Below are 20732 nucleotides of genomic sequence, written 5' to 3'. Positions count from 1 at the left end.
TGAAATATGTGTGGAGGCGAGAGGAAGGAATGGAATCAGCGAAGCGCTGTGAGCTGAGCTGTGCTGGCTGTAACAGGGAGCGAAGTGGAGAAATACAGTATCTCTTTGAAATGAGAGAAAGAGAGGGGGAGAGATGAAGAACAGGCCAGAGAGAGAGAGAGAGAGAGAGAGAGAGAGAGATTGTTATTATTCTTCAGGGCCCCACAGAGAGGTCACGTGAAGGGCGCTGACAGCTGACGGCTGCCACCATTTCAGAGCACTACAACACAGCTGGCCTGGGCAGGTACACTCAAGAGAGAGGGAGAGAGAGAGGGAGAGAGATGTGAACCCAGACAGGCTTGGTTATTTTTGGCCTGGGGTCATGTCTGTGAGAGAACCCAAGTCCTCTAAGTGGTGATCAGGAGACAAGAGCCGGCTCTGTGGTGAACTGAGTCATATTGCCAGGGTAACAGATGAGTGGTGATTCACTGTGAGAAAGCACACTTCAAGTTTGTTTTTTCTTGTTGCCTTTGTTGATCTAGTGAATGATCACAAGGATGTGGATTGTGTTTATGTATTATTCTCTGTGTTATATTGCTTTGGATAAGCAGTGCTGATTTATTTCAATATGTAGAAATACGAAAGTCCAACCCTACACTTTAAAGTAAATTGTTGATTTCGGCACTTTGTGAATGACAAAATCACACTGGCATGAGCAAGAAATTAATCTTAGCACAAAAGACCTGCCTGATATAACCAGATGTAAACTTCATTTCAGTTTATTCCAACAAAAACTGAACTCAAAGTAACAGGCGGGCAGCGCTAGGCTATCAAAAAACAACATATGTTAGCATGTTTCTTTGAAGAAAATGTGGCATGTGGTATCGGGCTTAATGTACTTCAAACATGGCCGAAATCTGATAGGGCTGCGTGATTGTGACCGTGTAAAGACATGAAAGTGCTGGGCCTGCGTTGGACCCGGGTTCCATCTGTTCAGGAGACACGCCAGTTAGAGCAAAATTATGTTACATCAAATTTTGTCCCAAAATTCCATTGGTGATGGTGGAAAAAAGTACTCCTTATCAAGTATTGCCTGCATACCTTTCCAAACAAGGTCTTCGACTGAAACCAACCACTGGAGTCCATTTGGGCACTGCAATTACATAGTAAATAGAGGGCACTGTACAATAAAGTGAGAAATACTTTTGCTGTAAACCCTGTGAGTATCAGGTTTAATTCCCCAATCTTCAGGCGAAATCCACATGAGTACAAGGTCAGCACATTGTTTTATGCCAAAGTCACTTTAAAGATTTAATTAAGCGTTTATAGAGAAAGATGGCCACAACTTAAGATGGGTTTTGTGGCTTGGCCTCTCTCTTTGCCTTTCACAACAGCGTCCCGTTTTCATAAACAAATTACATAAACAATAACCCAATAATGTATTTCTCCCCAGAGATGGTTTAAGCAGAAAGCTAGAAGCAAACTGAAAACAATTATCCCTCAGCCTTAATATTAAGACAAGGAGATCGCATCCCTGTCCCCATGTCTTGCTTTTTTTTCTCCAGTCCTGAAAAAGAAAAGTGTGCTGTGCCTGTGAATTTGTTTCAGCTGTGATTACAGTGGCTTTGGGGGCCGTGTGTGTGTCTGTGTCTGTGTCTGTGTCTGTGTCTGTGTCTGTGTCTGTGTGTGTTTGTATGTTCCCGTGTGTGTTTTTTGGGTAGGTGGCATTTGACAACACTGGCGTGCGTCTGCCTCATCTGCGTGGCATGGCCAAGGACAAAAGAGTCCATTCATAGCAACGGCCTCTCTGCTACTAGTCAACCAGTGGTGTGTATGACTATGTGTGTGTATACACTATTTGTGTGCTTTTGAGGATGTGAGTGTGCATAATATAGGTGTATATGTGTGTTTACACACGTGTGTGTGTGTGTGTGTGTGTGTGTGTGTTTATGCTTGGGCTCCATCCCCTGCTGTTTCAGGCTGCAGCAGCCGCACCAGCCGAGCTCCGCTCTCTCTCCCCCGGTCCAATTAGACAAAACAAGGGAGCGTTTCATTCCCCCCTCAAAGCCAGGCACTGCCCCCACCCCACCCCACCGCCTGCCTCTCCATCTCAGCCTCTCTGCTTCTACCCTGCTCCACCCAAGGGTCCAGGGATGACAAACAGCAGGCGCAGTAGCCCCAGTTGACTTACCCCAACCCCACCAACCATCCAGCCTCCCCCACCACCCCCATCCACCCACACTCACTCACACACACACACACACACACACACACACACACTCCCTGCCCTCCGGCTGATTGCTTCAGCCCAAACCCTGTGCCTGCCTGCCTGCCTGCCTGCCTGCTTGCTTGCCTACCACAGTCGTGCACAGACTCTGTGTTGTGTCTGAACCAGGCACAGTTATTTGTGTAAGGAGGGAGGTGTGTGTGTGGGAGAGAGAGAGAGAGTGGGAGAGAGAAAACGAGGGATGCAAGAGTGAGGGAGGAGAGTTGCCAGCAGAGAGAGAGAGGGAGGAAGGAGGAGGAGGAGAAGGAGGAGAAAGGGCGTTGGTGAGGGGCCAAAGAAAAGGAATGAGAAGGAGTGATGTGGCACGGAATAGGGAGGCCATGAAGTGTGAGAGCATTGGTTGTGCCATGGTGTTTTGCATTAAGCCAGCCATATTAAAAGCAGTTATTAAACCCAAAAGCAACAAACAGGCAGAGTTTGGGATTTATGCCTCGTCAAAAAAATTGTGAACTCTCGCTGACACTGATATCTATAACTTTTGAAGGAGTTATATAACAAAAGAAGGAAGATTCATTTCAGATTAATCATCAGTGGCAGATCAAAAATACTTCGCATTTTGCTTCGCACAGCCGCTACTTTGAAACCATCTGCTATTAAATCACAGCATGATCGCTCCGACATGAGAGAAAAACATGTTTACCCCTGGCGCGTCAACCTTACAGCTCTAAGGTTTCCCTCCTGGAGGGATTCCCAGAGCAGGACAGGGGAGGTCGGAGGAGCGAGGTTTCAGAGAGAGAGAGAGAGAGAGAGAGAGAGAAAGAAAGAGAGAAGTCTAAGGGATCTGCCACATCACTGCCTCAGTGAACCTCAACTCCACATCTAACGTGTGGACGGCCACAAATTAAGTGGATGCTCCCACAAATTACAGACTAATGTTGTGATCCTCGTCCATCACCCCCACCAGCCACACACTTAAGTGATGGAATGCCCATTACTGCACTCAACTATATGGCCCGCATGGAAGACACCATAGGGGATCCGCAAAAAGCAAAATATTTTGCACAGAACTTTATTTTTTCCTGGCAAGGCCCAAATTGTCTTGAAGAAAATGGCTTAAACAGTGATGAAAACAGCAAGCTCTCTTCATCTGTAAACTCAAAACTCAATCCCTAAGGCCTTGACTGTGGTAAGAGGTCAAGACATCCTCTAGAAGTCTTTTAAAAACCCATCCTTTAAAAATGTGTAGATTTTGCTCTGAGAGGGATGGCATTCTGTCACAGAACAACTAAAAACTCAGTAACAATCTACTTTTCATTAGAGTTTTTACTTATGAGCGATTTTACTAACCGTTGCAAGTGAAGGACAGTGATTACAATGGACTGCTATTGTGAGGACTACCCTCATGTGTGTCTTATAATCCTGGGAGGTATTCTTAAATGGGAATTCTAATGTTTATTTAGCCACAAAGCAGAACACCTACAGTTTAGTTGACTCCACCAAGCATCAGCTGTCACAACAACTGGCTGCCCTGTCTTTGCATCTGGAAGGGATTTATTCAGATGTGCATGGATTTTGAGTGAAAGTCTTGGTTAGTAGGGAAGCCCTGTTAACTCATCATGTACTTCAGAGACTCCTTAGATAGAATATATTGTACAACTTTCTTAGTAACAAATCAACATTTGTACTTATGTTATATATGAATACCTAGCTCTTCAAATCCTCTTATGACACAATCATAATTCACCGTGTGGTTTATAAATTAAGCGATTGAAGATGAAAAGATAATTTTTTCCTCAACACGTTTCACCCCTTCCTGCACGCCACCTTGGCACTACAGACACACCAAGCCCAAAATCACTAAGGCCCACCAGTCAGCCTGGCGTTGTCTGCAGACACCCTTCCATTCACATGGAAGACATGGTTATGATGTCAGTTCTATTTAAGATGTTGCCAGCCCATCAATGCTGCGACCCAAAAGGCGATGGTTTACGTGGTTTCATTAACCAGTTAAGGAAAAAAGCCAGCCTGCTGACGAGTGACACTAAAAATAGCAAATGAGCGTTTAGTAGCTCTTTTGTCCCTGGCTGTTGGTGTGCAGCTTTGGAAGGATAAAAGGGACAGTTATTCGGTTGCCACAATTTGTGGCTAAAAAAAGGGTTGCATTGAGGCATTTTATTGGGGATGACAAATGATTGATGTTTGGAAATGGACTCAAAGAGCAATTTATTTTACTTTTTAATTGGTTGTGCATTATTTCATGAACCCTTACGCCGGGTACTGATGTGCAGGTTTTGTTTGTCATGCAATAACATCTGGTTGATGACGTCCAGTGAGGAGGTTTGAAGTTCATCTGTTCAGGATGGCTTATTCCATGACGAGACGCCATTAAGCTGTTTTTCATCCTAATATTTGACTTTGACTTTGATATTTTCATAAATTCCATGCACTTGGCCTCTCTCTGAGTCACTTATTATTACAGAACACTGATAGTTGCTGACAAATAACCAGAATCAACCATTTTGTATGTTTTTTTTTTTTACAGATGGCAATCATATATGGGAGATGGAAGCCAAAGTTGACAAGGAAGCCTCCAAATCGGTAAGCCTTTCTACCTCAATTAATTCATTCATCTTCATGCAGATTTGTTTGAGGAGTCCAAGTGCTCTCTCAAAGCTCGAACTTGTCATACTAGCCTATCAAATCCAAATTGAGAATGAATGTGCTTATGGTGTCCAAAAATCACATTCCATATTTTCATCATGCTTTAGTCATAGCCTGTGAACTAAAGGAGCATCACATTCACCTTAAATAATGTGTCACTAGACTGCTTATCTGTTTTTAAAGTGATTCTGTACTATATTCAAGACCTGCTGATTTGACAAAGGTATATAGGACTTATAGTATAACCGAGGGAGGAAACTTGGTGTAGGATTGACAGAATCTTTGGAGAAATAATTATCATGGGAGCAGTTGGAAAAGAAATTAGAGAGAGACAGACAGAGAGATAGAGAAAGAGAGAGGGGGGGGGGGGGCAAAAACATTTTTTTCCAGTTCTGTCTGAGGGGAAGACTCAGGGTGATGCGAGACACCTGGAGGCCAGCGCTCCCTGACAGGCTGACTCATCAGCAAGCCCCTCTCTCAGACCTGAGGGGAGGGGGGCACAAGAGTGGATTAGACAGCGTCTGTGTGCGCTGAAGTCTTTGCACCTGCTCCAAATCCCCGATACCCCCCCCTCGCCGCCCCAGTCTATATCTACTCTGGCTGAGCGAAAGCCGTTACAACACGTCTGGCTGCAAACTATCGGTCCATTTACACCTGGCTCAGGCATGCTGGACCGGGCCCATTTTAAACAACATTGCAGCATCTGTCTAGCCAAAGCTAATCTCCACATTGTCCTCCTGGTCGCAGGCAGATGGGAGTCTTTGTGTGAATGTAGCCTTAATGCCTTCCCACAGGGTTGAAGTGAGGTTTTCTCCCTACATTTCAATGCTGTTTGGATTATACCTATTCACTAAAGTGTCCTAATGTGTGAGATGTTTTCATGGCTAGTGGAATGACCTGCCATTCTCTAACAGAAATGTTGGACAAGGAAAAGATAGAAAAGGCATTTTGGAGTTCACTTGGTGTCCATGTAGCCTGAAGTATAAGGGTTCAGGTTTGAAAATAGTCCTTGAATCATAAAACATGTTTAATGGACTATGTCCATCCTGTATCTATCCCCCTATAGTAATTTATATGACCGCAAGCTCCTCCAGGGCCTCATTTAAACAGAAACTTTTGCCTTGACCCAGCTTAACCATTAAGAGGTATCTATTCTGACCAGCAGAGCAGTTGTATCTGGCTCTGTTCACCTTTACTTAGTATCACATAATATGTCTTTCTTCATCTGGAACTCCCTCCAACTTTGCAAAGCACCGATCTCTCCTGACTACCTCTGACAGATCATAGATCAGTGTTTTCACCTCGGAGAGTTAGAATGACCCGACAACACTTCTGATCTGGCTCAGTCAGGCCTCACTCAATATCTCATCATGCGTCCATCGCTCATCCGTAATGTCCTCCAGATAGCGGACTTCACTTCTCATGGCCAGCTTCTGCAGCTCTTGTATCAATCCCATCTCACTGGGTTTTTGATTTTTTTTTTTTTTTAGCTTTTTAAGTTTAAAGATGGTCCAACTTACTTGGCCTGTGCAGCGCAGCAGCGCAGACATTTGCTAGGGAAGTTCAGGCCTGTCTGGTCCGGTGTGGGAAAGGCTGTTAGACAGCTGGGTGAGGAGCTGGAGAAACAAACTGTCTGGATGGCGAGGAGACGCTCTCGGAGCCAGGGAACGCGGCGGTGCAGGAAACGCCAGCAGCATCTGCCGTGTGAAGCACGACTCATCCTCTCGGTCGGGGTGCATATTTGACCAGACTTCAGATACAATGCAGGAAAAAAGGGGAGATAAAATACACATAATAAAAAGTTTTAAAAGCCCCGGGTAGCCTAACTGATTTATCCAGTACAACATTGTAATCAGTGGTTTGGATTTTAACTGTGGGAACTTTACAAATATTTACAAATCCGCGACACAAAAATTTCAGCAAGTTACTGAATGACTCACATGGCTCCAATTATTGAAACAATGGCTGACACAACATGAAAGGTCTGGTTTTTAATTGGTTCCAGTTAATATTTGGTTCATAGATGGTGTATTTTGAATTTTGTCATGTAATCCCAACAATTAGATATCAAGTATGGGAAAAAAATATTAAAACTGAAAAATGTCTGTTTATGATCTACACACAGTAACATTTTTTGCTTACTTGTTTGTGTTGCAGACAAGCTTGTTGGTAGAAGTACCTACTTATAGGAACCAGAATATTGCCAGCCCGGTGTCTGTGAGCTTCTATGTGTGCAACGGCAAACGCAGGAGGAGTCAGTGCCAGCGCTTCACCTATCTGCCACCCAAAGGTAAACATGAACCTCTCTCTAACCTCTTCTAGTAGCTTCAAACTAGCACTTCTGTCAGGTGTCCATTTGCCTCATTTCTAGATTGTGTTTTTAAATGATTATTCACACATTGAAACCCATTAGTCACTTGAGTAATGGATGAATTGTTGTTCCACACATTATTACCCATGATTTTATTTGGTAAATCATTTACTTTTGTTGTTCCATGCTTCCCATTACACAATTTATTTGGTGTTTTGAGATTTTTTAAGAATATCTCCATTAAGCGCTATTCTGAACTTGAGTTTTTAAGAAAAGAACAAAATAAAAAGTGGAGAATGTTTCCATTGTTATAAAAGCACCACCATTAAACTTGGTCTTTTCCATACCTGGTAGAGTGGCTATAGGAGCATTAATAGGCCATTGCTTGGGTGGGGCTCTAATATGGGAATGTGAATTGGATTGCCAGATGAAATAACACCATAGCCAAAGTTGGAAGGCCAGCGCCCAGCGGCCTCAGGGTTGAGGCTTCAGACACAGTGGAGAGGTTCATAGGCTCGTCTTAGAGCCTACTGTGGCTCTGGGTTGAACTCCCTAATGGTGTCCCCTTGTGTGTGCCTCAAGGAAGAGGAAGGAAACTTGGGAAGTCTAGTAGGAGAGATGTGTATTTTCTATAAGATTTCTGGCCTACCGTTACGCTTTACATTAGGGTTTCTGGGTTTGTAAGGCTTTACAGTCTAACAGTCCTTCAACAAACATTCAGCAATATTAAGCACCATCATTAAACCCTTTTTGATAGTATTTAGCTACAGCATTTATTTAATGAATGGATTAATAAATGGAAATTGATGGAATACAGAACCACAACTGAGCTAATGTCCAGAACAAACAGTGGTGAGTTATGTCACTAAATGTTATCCCAGATTGTTTTGAGTACAGTTATTGTGGTTTGATTGTACAAAACCCTTCATATTGGCACAGTAAAGTAATACACTGAAGGTTCTGGCTTTGTCTTTTTTTCTTTGAGGGTGTAGTTGATATCAGCCAGTCCCCACTTCAGGGAGTTTATTTTGTACTTATACTCATTGCCAGTGTTGTGCTATGGTCAATGAAAAGGTTCCTAGTTAGCCTGTGCTAATTAATCTCATGCAACCGATCTATTATTCATAGCTGTCAAAAATCGAACAACACAAACGCTCACTCCTGCGCCGCTGATAAAAGCTTTCGTAGCCGCCCGCTAGTTAGCGTGTCTCTACGTGGGTCCCGCTCAACTTCCTCTTTTCCGCCTGCTGCCACTATTAATAAGCGTCTGGTTTCTATTTTTCACCAGCCAGTTAGGGTGACTGTGAGTTCTCTCATTCTCAGGTGGTGTTGACACGATATTTCATAGAACTGGAAGCTTCTGTCCCTCTGCGTGTGGATGTGGTTTGGTCGGTGGTTCATGAAAGGAAAGCAAAAACAGCTTTGATCTAAACTAAGGAAACGTGGAGTGTTGCTTTTTCTCTCTCTCTCTCTCTCTCTCTCGCCGAGATGTAAATATTATAGATAAGGCCATGTGAGAGATGCTTTTAAGCCGGATTGGAAGTTTTTGCCAGTAAACTTAAAACTTTGACTCAAACATTCTCCAAAACGACTGAGTATTCATACACAATCCAAATAGCTTCTGTTTTGGCCACATATTCAGCATTTGACACATGTATCTGTATACAGATGTAAGAAAAGATCCAAGGGAAATAGGGTTTTTTCATTTTTGGAAGCAACTAGAAGCCTTGTGGTGGTGATTCATCCATTTTTTTTTTTCAAATCAAATGTTTTCAATTGGGCGCGGGCGACTCACTGCTTCGGACACACAGGCCCATTGATGAGCGGCTGTTTGTTTGGCCACCGGTATCCAAGCCACCCGCCCATGTCTCTGCACACGCTCACTGAGGCCGGTCATCTCTAAACATGGGCATATTCATTAGTATTGCTTAGATTCCTAATTACTAGAGTAGAATGTGATGTTTGGTTTGAACAGGGCTCTTTTGTAGAAGTCTGTGTCTGTGACTCAACTTGACCCGCTCTAGCACTAGAATTGAAGGTTTACCATATATGTCCAAAACATGGTGCGTCAGATTAGTTTTTCTTTTATCTTTTATCCCTTCATCCGACTCTACAGAGATATTGTTCTTTTCTTTCTTTTGTAGTTCCAACTATAAAAACAGAGCCGCATGATGACTATGAGCTCCCTCAGCTGTGTACCCAGCATGCACCTGGCTTCCCTTTGCATTCGAAGCCTTACTACTCCCCGCAGGTGCTGACCGCCGCGATGCCTGTTGACCCGAGGCCCGGCACGGCAGGGCCATTTGGCGTTGCCGGCCCCCAGCGTCTCGGAGGAAAGCAGTCCTCGTTGTCCTCCCCCGTCTCCAGCTCGTCCCTCAGTGGCAGCCCCAAGCTCCACGACCTGTCGCCCACGCACTTCCCCAAAGGGCTGCTGCTCGGCTCCCCCCAGCCGCCCGCAGGACCCACACCTCCGCCGGCCACGGCCTCCGCCGCACAAGTGTCGGCCATCCAGGCGACGGCCGCCGCCTGCTACCAGCAGTCCGCTCTCTTCCACCCGCGGGTGGTCTCCGCGCCACACCTCTCCCCCGCTGTCATTGCCTCAACGCCAGAGCGCCCCTTCAGCAGCCTGTCCCCGTCCCACGCCCCCGCACACGAGGTGCCTGCCTCTGTCTCCCCACAGCCACCCAAGGGGTCGCCCAGGAGAAGCCCGTCCACCTTCCTGCCCCAACAGGGGAGCCCCTCCACACTGGCCGTCAGCATCAAGCAGGAGCCTCAGGAGCTCGACCAGATGTACCTGGATGATGGTGAGTGGAACCTCGAACTCCATAACATGCATTAGACGTCATCGCTAGAAGAGGGCTCTGAAGATTATATGGCACCAATAACCTATCAGCTGCTCAACCAGCAACTAGTACAATGATAACATGTATGATGCACACTGTCCATATGTATAACTTGCACTGTCCTTCTGTAGCTCAACAACCATTTACCAGCAAGTATTCCTTTGCTATTCACATCCCCCTTGTCGAAGCCTTCTCTATCTGCTCATTGTTTAGAAACCGAAGTCATTTCGTAACTACAGTGCCCAGAAGCTCTGGTGGAATTATGAGTCATTGTCATCCCGTTCTGTATGATACCAATCTAATCACTCAGGGGACCAAACAGAGAATTATTTTGGAATCACCAGCCCCTTAATACGCCCCCCTCCCTTCCCCAATTACTCTCCACCAGGACCCCCCTACTCCCCATACATTTGAAGATCTATGTCCACCGTTCTCTCAGAATGCCCTTCGAGAGACTCCCAAACATCCCTCCTGATGGAAATGCTTACGAATCCTGGCCGAGGGCCTCCGAGTCGAGGTCTGCTCCAGGAGCTAGCTGTGCAATGGAGAGATGGGGGTGGGGGGGACGCTACCATAAAGCATATATGGACCGGGCGGCGTGGTTTTGGCCGCGGCCCCAGAGGAGAGTAAAGGGCCAGAGTGGGGATCCAGTAGAGTGGGAGCCAGAGCAGTAAAAGCCTGCGGTGAGCAGGGGGCAGATACACAGGGATTACGTTCTCAGTTTACGCACTGTTCAAGGCATGATCTAACAGTCGCTTTTCCTCTAAACCCCCTTCCTCTCTGCCTTTCTTTCTTTCTTTCTTTCCTTCATTTTGTGAAGGGTCCGCAGTGAACAGTTCCAGAGATTATTCTTGCACATTGCAGTGGAGATAGCTTTATTGTGAGCAGGGGGAAGAAGCTTACAACCAATGCATGTATTGGTGGAAAAAAACGACTTTGGTTTTTGGTCGCAAAAATATTAGGTGTCTCTCCACAAAACCTTTGGTGTTTATGGGCAAACTGCTCTCAGGAAAGGGCAGAGTGATGGCCATTGCTTTTATAGATGGTACTGACAAAGTTACTTTCTGGTATATAGTATATTCATCTTCCAGGTGTCTTACTTTCATTGAAAGCTGTCTAATAAATACTTTCATTGAAAGCTGTCTAATAAAGTGCAAAAGTATGTTGGCATAATTTTCAATCAGAGAGAGAAGGCAAGGAATAGAGTAGTTACACAATGTAATCAGAATAAAAGGAATAGAGTAGTTACACAATGTAATCAGTCTTCACTATTTTCTAACTGACTTCTTCAAGCATGTTCTTGGGTTTCATTCTCCATCTTCTACTTTTTAATACATCCTTAAAATGGTTACAGTTGATGTAGGGCGGTGTGCATTTTTGTGCAGTGTGGCGTACACATTTATTATTATACAGCATGTAAAAGTCCCAAAGGTGACTGGTCTGGAACAAATGAAAGAGATTAACTGCAGTGACTTGCTTGATCAGCACCTCACATGTCAAATGAGAGCTATAGAGAGAGAGAGACTGTGAAGGTCCAGAGATTTTTATCACAGATGCAATAAGGTGGCCCCAAAGCTCAGATATCGACTTCAATGTAACATTAGTAGCGGTGACTTTCTTGAATGATGCCTTTGTTTATGCAGCTTTAGTTTACCGTTGATTGAATTTGCTGCAGTCTAGGAGTATTTTCAGAGCACTCATTCATGTTAACCACATGAAGTGTCTAGAGTATTTGTTTCTTAAATATACTGTTTATCTTTCACTTTCTTTCAAACATCTGCGACTCATTCAAAAATAATTTGGACTGTTTTCATTCCTTTGTGCAGACATGCATCAAACAACTCAGTTCGAGACAAATTAAGGGTGCATTTACCCTGCCAATACCTTTGCTGACGTTTGTCTGGTTCATCATAGTTTGTGTTTTTGTAGCTGTTTGACAGCAATCATTCAGAGAAGTCACAACAAGAGTTTGACCAAAACTGGTGTATGGATCCATTTATGGGTGAATTCACTGAATTGTAAGGAATCCATTCTGTGCCTAGGCACAAGTTGTCAAATGACAGACAGTCATTGTCTTTTCTTAAGTTCTGTATACGTTTCTGCTCAATTAATTTAGCCATTTCTTTGGCACCAAAGGGGTGCGGCGTGACCTTGACGGCAACAACAATTAGCGCGCATGAGACCATAGTCACAGTGGAGTGCCTAACGAGGTTAACAGCACTCCGCGGGTGATTGTTTAGAAGTTCCTCATCTCGCCACTGCTTCCTGTGTGCCGAGATCAGACGAGTCCGTCCGCTCGGCCGCTATCGGACACAAACACCTGTTGCTTACACCAGCCCCGTGCCGGAAAACGCATTCCTGGATTACTTCACATCCACATCCGGCTGGGAGGTGCCCACTTTTCCAACACAAAGTGCTGCTGCTGCTGCCACCTCAACGCTGTTGGTCCACTCTGTGGATCTGCATATGGTGGAATGCTTGACGTCAGGCTGCCGGGGGTTCTAGGGTTCATGGCTGCAGGGACTGCTGGAATTTTGCTCACATTTGCACCATAATTCAAAACACATACACTGTATCCACTGATAATTGATGAACTATTTAATAGCTATTATTCAAGGGGAAATTTCAGACATATTGAGCAGATTAATGTTTGGTGCCCCGCTCCACTCAAGACAGTGGCTAGAATAGAACTTCCAACTGAAATAAATGCGCTGGACAAAATAAACAACTGCAGTGATTGGTGTTTGTGTACCATGTATTTGTTTCTCTACTAGAGAAGCAGTCGCTTAGCAACTCCCCTCTTTGGGCATTTTTGCATACACTTGCGAAATTTTCATGGACTCTGGCCTAACTGATAACTAATACTTGCTTGCCATTAAGCGCCATCACAAATACCATGTCCAGATACAAATACCATGCAGGTCAAGGGGGATATATTGGGTTCTGTCTCTTTAACCGTGAGTAACATTAATTGTGACCCTATGTGCTTACAAAAATACAAAGCTTTCTAATTAGAACTCTAATATGAAATGTTGCAGTGGCATAAAATGTTTCCCATGGCAACACATATCAACAGATGGTTGCCCGAACAGGAAGCCCAGTGGCTCTCTGCTCTCATTCAGCTGGTTTGGGATCTGCCGTCATCCCTGGTGTCAGGACTTTTTACAATTATAAATGGAACGAGAAAGCTGGCCGAGGATCTGTACTGTGTGTCGCTGAAACGCCAAGTGCAGTTGGGCTGTTTTTGAGATCACTGATCAGACAGCAGTGGAGACAGTCGGTAATAAAGACAGCACCCAAGATCAATCCAGCAGACACATGCAAGCACTCATACACACTCACATTGTGCTCTTCAGTGTCAAGAAGATTATTGTTCTATGACAGTGATTTGTGGCACATATGCTGATGGCTGAACAAGACAGTTTAACAGTAGATCATCTGTTTAGCATAAAAAATGGAATGTGATGCTCCAAAAGGCCTAAGTAGTGTCTCCTGGAACACCACATCATGATATTTAATCACCAAAGTGATTAGCTGAACTTGGGCAATTGAATGGGCAATTGAAGGACTCCGTAGTTCAACTAGCACGTCTTCCTTCCAAAATATATCCTGTGTATGATTCTATGGGGCAGTTAATTGGGTTGACTAAGAGAGGCTACCTCACCTACACAGGGATGAAGGTTAAAGGAGATAATCACTACCTCTCATTTGAACCACGCTGGTACAGTGGTTTTCTCTGGACCTTAATGCACTGTGAATTAGCATCTCATTTTCACTGAAAGCTCGAGCTGATCAGACACACACACACACACACACATTCTGCAAAGTGGCTGGTTAGAGGCAGTGTCAGGCGGAGGTCACCAAGGGTGCGGCCAAGACCATGGCGGCCAACGAAAAAAAAAAAAAAAAATCTGGGTGGCTATTGTTTCAGCGGCCCACTGGAAGGGAATTCCTGCTTTTCTAATTCCCCTTCCCCACCCCACCCCATCCCACCCACGCCACCACGTGTTACTTTTTCTCCCTGGGATACAGTTCACTCAGAGGGAATTCCGCTGCGGGAGCGCCGAGACGAAGGTTCCAGCCAGGGGCCGAGTCGAAAGAGACCAGCTCCTGTTTTGGTGGTCAGATGATCCAAAGGCCATCGGTGCTTCAAGGTCACCCAGCCCTTTCGTTTCAGTTCCCAGAGCATTGCCTTAACAGGTTTTGCCACGTCTTTTTTGTGAAGCCCTGATGCTGTTAGGTCACCAGGAAATTAAATTGGTATGCCTTTGTTGGAATTGGCCTTGAAAATAATGTTGAAATAATGTTGACCAGAAAGATGTTGACCAGACATGGGTTTCCATAAAGACTTGAATAGGAAAAGCACTCCCTTAAGTTCTGGGGAACATATTGATTTAAATTCAGTCGCAGTGGTCATAGCAATGCCAATGTTTTATGCCATGAAACCTGATCGGATAACATTTGTGGTCGATTGCCTGAGAATATCCTGACGCATGGTATGGCACTGCATGTCCTATTTTTATTATGAGTCACTAAGGAAGAGATTGGTGAAGCTTCATCCTTCAATCAGCAGTTCACCTACACAGAATTCCTGTTCATCTGGAGTTGTGGAAGACGGGGGCAAATGTCTCACAATACTGAGAGCATCCTGTCAGTAATTGACATCAACGTTTAAGAATGTGACCCGCTTACCCGTTGCTTTAAGAGCAGAGGAATGCTCTGTTTTGACATGGATATGGAGTCGAGGAGCCTGATAATGTACAACAGTAGTTGCACTACTAGGTTCGAGGAACAGTGTATCAGTAATTTTAAGTCTAATTGAATTCCACTGGCAAATAGGGCAGTGCCTAGGTTTATCTGTCAAGGCCTCTAAAAAGACACTTGTTTTACTTCAAAACATGTTTAAAGTTAAATGAACAAATCACCCCCTCAACCGTATATCTTCTAACTTGCTTTAATGAAACCTGTCAAGCAGATCGACATGTTTCAGCCCTAGGCTATCATTAATGTCTACAGACAAATGACTGTGAAATGACTTACTTTATGAGGAGACTTAACATTGCTTAACATCAACTTAACATCTCTTAGCCGCTTATCCATCTTTTCTTTTATCAAACAAGTGTGGAACTGAAATGCATTAATGCCCCCCACTGCTAACTGTACACCCTGTCGCTACAGTATATGCAGAGCCTTTGCCCCATCTCCAGTGCTTGTCCGGCGCCATGTGTGGAGGAGGACTGTTTGTGTAGCACTGGGTTCCCGCTCGGGCTTCTCGATCCACTCCTTGGGTCATTTCCTCTCCAAGGCAAGCCAAAGAACACAGCAGATAGGGACGCATGCGGTCACCGCAGCAGTGTGTGAGAACCCGAGCAGTGGCAGAGGGCAGGAAGAAGCAGAAGGGAAGGAGAGAGTGAGAAGGAGGAGTGTGGGGGTAGATATAGACGATTAGTCTCTGAAAAACAAGTGGACATCAGTTCACACTCCTCATTTGGCTACAAGGGAAGATGGATGGACAAATGGTTGAATGAATGTTGAAATTATGCACAGGTTTAATGGTTTAACAGGTTTAATGCTCATAAAATGCACTACAGTATATTGCTGAGATTATGGTTTATTGACGAGAGAGCAGTTCTTCAATTTGACTATTTATATTTAAATATGTTGTTGTTGTTGTTGATTGATTAAAGTTTAAATGATATGCCAGTATCAAATGTCAGCACACTCTGGACTTAAAAATATGTTGTTATCTGTGTTTCATCCACAGTCAATGAAATCATTCGGAATGATCTATCGAGTATCACTGTCCACAGCCATGCATAGTTTTGGAGAGGCATCAAAGGACACAGGGGCTAACATGGACCCAGATGAACTTGAAAGAAAATTCCATACTCATCAACCTGCCCTGCATTGCTACCCAAGCACAAACAAGTCCAAATGGAGCCTTTACAACCAAATTCAGACCTCCTATACAAGAAAAATTAAGCAATACTGGAAATTATTGCCTAAAAGGACAACTGGACCAAGAACTGACTTTTATTTGTTTCTTTTCTATCTTTTCTGTCATCGCAGAATTTAAATTATTATCAATCCTAAATGTTTTTTATGGCTGAATGTATGATCAATCATCCAAAAAAATTATTTCTGAAAAAAGCTGAAGTGCTTTTAAAAGATGCCCATTAGAGCACCCATTCAGGCAGGAGAAACAAGATATAATTGACTTGTGGAAACAACTCACCTTGATGATATAATGGCCATAATCTCAGCAATATTTTGGCAGAAGCTTTTGCTAGAGATCTTTGTGATATTGCCATTCCATCATTAATGTTTATGTTTGAACTTTTTTCCTCTAGATATTCATACACAGCTGAAGAATAAACTGGATTTTTTTCCCTTTTCTACTTTTTTTGGAAATTTCACATTTACTTAAAATGTAACTTCTTTTGAGGTATTAATTTATTATTTCATTTAATCTTTTTCTTATTAAGGAAGAAACTGACAAAGTGTTATGAGATCCATTTGCAGGTGCCCTTGACCTGCTAATTTCTTATGTACCAGCAGAGGATGATGTTGGGAGATGTTGAGATTGCAATGACATGGCTACTAGTAAGAGTAGTGTTAGAAATGTTTAGTAAGTAACTGGAATTGTCAAGTGTGATATACATTCACAGCACATGTTTGAGACACATTGAAGAAATCTGTAGATCCACAAGTGTCTTTTTAAACATTTGAATGTTTTCAGTGAAAATGTTCTACCAATAACATCAAAACAATTTTTTTTTAAACATTTCATCAATTGTGCCTTAACTTCTGGGCCTCGGACCAGAACCATTGATCGTGACTCTTAAGTGTGTATATCGCAATATGTATCTAAAAGGGAACGCTTGCTTGAACTATACAGGAGGGCACAGGCCACACAATATGGTGCACTGCATAACATGAGAGAGGGAAGACATAGTTGTGGTGGTTGTCACTGAGCGTCCTCTTGTGACTTGCACTGGTAGTGCAAAAAAATCAGAAGGCTTATGACTGGAAGTAATGTCTCAGACATGACTAACGCATGCTTTAGCTCTTATTTGTAGTCGAATTCTTTCTTTTCTAAGACTGAGACTGAGCATATTTTCAAGGAGAGGGCCATTTGTGTCCTCTGCTGTGCTAATATAAACCTCTGCATTTTTTCTACATCTTTTAATCCATATATGAAGCTACAAATATATGAATATTTGTAATGTGTATGACATTTATGTCTTTTTTATGTCATTTTTACACAATTTTGTACTACACTATTCTTCCTTAAGTGGATAATTCAAAGACATAAAATTACTCAATTATTATTTACCAGCAAATAGTCTTTGGCAATTATGCTGTTGCAAATAATGCACCCAAGAATGTATAAAGTCACATCAGTGCTCTCTGTGATTGCAAACACTCTATACATGTTTGGTTAGTTCAAAGTACTGCAAGAGATTATATTCAGTTAAGATTGATTTCAGTAGTTGTCATAACAAGAAAAAAATGTCCATATCAGTTTTGTTTTTCTTCATTACCAAACAATGCAGCTGACTTGTACAACTGATGCCAAAGATTTCACAGGTGGACATCTTTGAAAAGACTGTTTGCACTTTACATTGTAAAAAACAAGAATCTGTCCTCTCACGCCTTGTAAAATAGCAACATTTTATCATTTGACATGATGTTAATTCAAATAAAATCAATATACTCTAATGGAGAGAAATGTGTACATTTTGTACCGTGTTTTGAACGTCATCCGTCTGTGTAATGCTGTGTAATACAGTAATGTCCTGTGTATTAGCCGCATTGTGTATAAGCCGCAGGGTAGTGTTTTATGCAAGTTAAAAAAAACAAAACCATATTTAGACCATATTAACTGCTCCCATGTATTAACCTCATAGCTGAATAAATTTTGCAAAATCTATGTATAAACCGCGGCTAGTTGGGAAATTACGGTAGTGTTAATGAAGGAATTCTCATCAAATGCAGACCTGCATAAATCCTGTCCTAGCAACAAAGGTTGGGTTCTAGAGAAGCATTTTATGACTCTCTCAATTTTGCTCTCCAACTGACTTTGTTCTGGAAGTTCTGATGCTCGTCTAGGTACTGTTTTGCGGAACTAGCACAGTACTGGCTTGTTTCTGGAAACCTGACTGAAGCAGTCACATCACTTTCTTGCAGTGAATCCTGTATTTCATCTGAAGAAGCTTGAGGTTTTTTCTTTCCATCCCGAGGCTGAAATCTTTGTTGGTCTGCCTGCCCATGACTTGGTATCAACCACTAATTATCCACTTCTTTATCAGACTTTGAACACTTCTGACTGGCATTTTCAAATCTTTGGATGTCTTTGTATATCCTTTTCCTGTTTTATACAGTTCAACTACCTTTTCCTGCAAATGTGCAGAGGTCCATAAGTGCTATGAAACTCATTGACTATTTATACTGTAGGCTACACAATTACAATCAATGCCATAGATGAGGAAACTTACCCATAATAGTCATTTCAATTGTCATTATTATTGGGCACACACAGTTATGTGATAAAATGGCTTCACCTGACCACTATCCCTAAATAAAAGGTTTTCTTTGTGATCAGTCATATTTTCAAAAAACTGGCCAATATTTCATATATTCTGCCAGGGTATGTAAACTTATGAGCATGACTACCAACATTTCAAAGATAAATCAACGTTCTCCATAGTTATCCTAAACCCCATCAAATAATATTTAGTTGTAGTTTCACAAGACAGATACATCAATCTTAATGATTTTGTTTCTCACACTGTTGCGTGCCATGTTATTAGAGAGCATGCAAAATAATCCAAACCAAAATGTTTCAGCACCATAAATCAATTCGCTCCATTCAAATCATTCAGGCAAGTATGATGAATGGGACCGAGTCAAATCAGGATCTCTTGAGGTTATCTGATGTTCTAGTTTGCATTATATACATGTTAAAAAAAACTTGGCACATCTGACAGATTGAGGGGACAGATTGAGGAGCCAAAATTTTGAATGTTTACAACTCTCATGCCCCTCCCCCACTACCACCGAGCACCCTCTCATTGAGTTTGTGCTCGTCAGTGCGCACCAGACTGCACCAGACTGTGATTGACAGTCAGATCTCACACAGCCCTGCTCTGATTGGACCAGAAGAACCAGGAGCTGTGGATTTTTGCACAACAAATAACAAGCTCTAGGTGAAGATAGAGGTGCGAGTTTTCTTCTAAAACCGGCTGATTTATGTTGTTCTGTCGGAGCATAGTGTCGGATTAAGTGAATATGATCAGAAAATCTTGCCAACTGTAGCTTTAATTGATTGTATCAGTATGTCTTGTATAAAACACCTTGTACATCATCTGTCGCTTCTCTAACTTGTTCCATAATTCTTAAAAACTTGTAAAATTGCCTGTTTTTTTCCTTAAGGTCCATAACTCTTCACTGCCTTGGAAGTTTTTTTTTTTTTTTGTGGACAGGGATTAATTTCTTTTGAGAGATATTCAGCTTCAATGGCAAATGGATTACTTTCTGAACTCAAGTGATCCAGCAAATTTGACACATTTCCGATGCCCATATCCACTTGGACATCAAATCTTCATGTGCATTTTTGACATAACTGCGTGTTCTGGGACTGCCAATAGTCATACCTCCATCATCAAGTTTGCAGATGACACAGTGATCTTGGGCCTGATTAGTAACAACAATGAACAGCTCTACTTGGATCAGGTTGATGAGGTGGCACTGTGGTGTCAATCTAACAGCTTGACACTGAATATCAATAAAACCAAGGAAATGGTAGTGGATTACAGAAGGCAGCAGCAGAACTACAGTTACACCCCACTAATGATCAGCCGGCAACCTGTAGAGAGAGTCACAAGTTTTAAATACCTTGGTGTCCACATTACTGAAGACCTAACATGGACTGTTAACACTCAATATGTTCTGAAGAAGTCCAGACAACAACTCTACTCAAAGTTTCTACATCCATCATGAAGGCCTTCTACACTTCAGCGGTTGAGAGTGTTCTAACTGGTAGCATCATCACCTGGTATGGGAACTCCACAGTTAGAGATTGTAGTACTCTGCAGAGAGTAGTGCGCTCAGCTGAGCGCACTATAAGAACTCAACTCCCTGCTCTACAAGATATCTATTCCAGAAGAGTACTCCTAAGAGCCCAAAAGATTCTGAAGGACTCTTCTCATCCTAACAATGGATTATTCCTACCGCTGAAATCAAGAAGACGCCTATGTAGTCACAAAGCCAGAACTGAGAGACCCAGGAGAAGTTTTTTCCCCAGGCCATCCGAACTCTGAACTCACACTATACTGACTTTTGCACAAATTCACTCTTCAACTCAAACATTTCCCAACTCTGAACTCACACTATACTGACTTTGCACTCATTCACTCCTCAGCACTCATGACCCCCACACACACACACACACACCTACAAGACTTTTAGCACTTTTACATCCCTCACCCTATGCTATAGACCTTTTATTTATTTTTCTTATTTCATCACACGCCAAAAAAACACACACACACACACACACACACACACATCTGACTTTCTCCAACTTTTGCACATCTCCATAGAACTTTTTATTTATTATTTTTGATTTCTCCTCCATCTACCCATGTCCTTGATCGCCTAGCCTTTCTGCCCCCCATCCCCAACACACACACAAAAAACACACACACTT

General features: G+C 42.9%; 1 protein-coding gene across 3 annotated transcripts in view; it reads left to right on the top strand.

Moving 5' to 3' along the window:
* The window catches only part of LOC125284853 (nuclear factor of activated T-cells, cytoplasmic 1-like), a 31512-nt gene extending 13769 nt beyond the window's left edge, over window positions 1–17743 (top strand). Inside the window, exons 7-10 of one of the 3 annotated variants that reach the window (XM_048228991.1) lie at window positions 4749–4804; window positions 7025–7157; window positions 9323–9982; window positions 15786–17743. In XM_048228991.1, the coding sequence (XP_048084948.1) occupies window positions 4749–4804; window positions 7025–7157; window positions 9323–9982; window positions 15786–15841 (905 nt within the window). In that variant the 3' untranslated portion in view covers window positions 15842–17743. Of the gene's footprint in view, window positions 1–4748; window positions 4805–7024; window positions 7158–9322; window positions 9983–15785 lie in introns of those variants that run through there. The other 2 variants (XM_048228992.1, XM_048228993.1) reach the window with 2 other exon arrangements.
* Window positions 17744–20732: the final 2989 nt, after the last annotated feature.

The sequence above is a fragment of the Alosa alosa genome, chromosome 20 (genome assembly GCF_017589495.1).
Source record: "Alosa alosa isolate M-15738 ecotype Scorff River chromosome 20, AALO_Geno_1.1, whole genome shotgun sequence".
In the NCBI taxonomy this organism is placed as follows: Eukaryota; Metazoa; Chordata; class Actinopteri; order Clupeiformes; family Clupeidae; genus Alosa; species Alosa alosa.
This window is presented reverse-complemented; position numbering and strand designations above follow the sequence as displayed.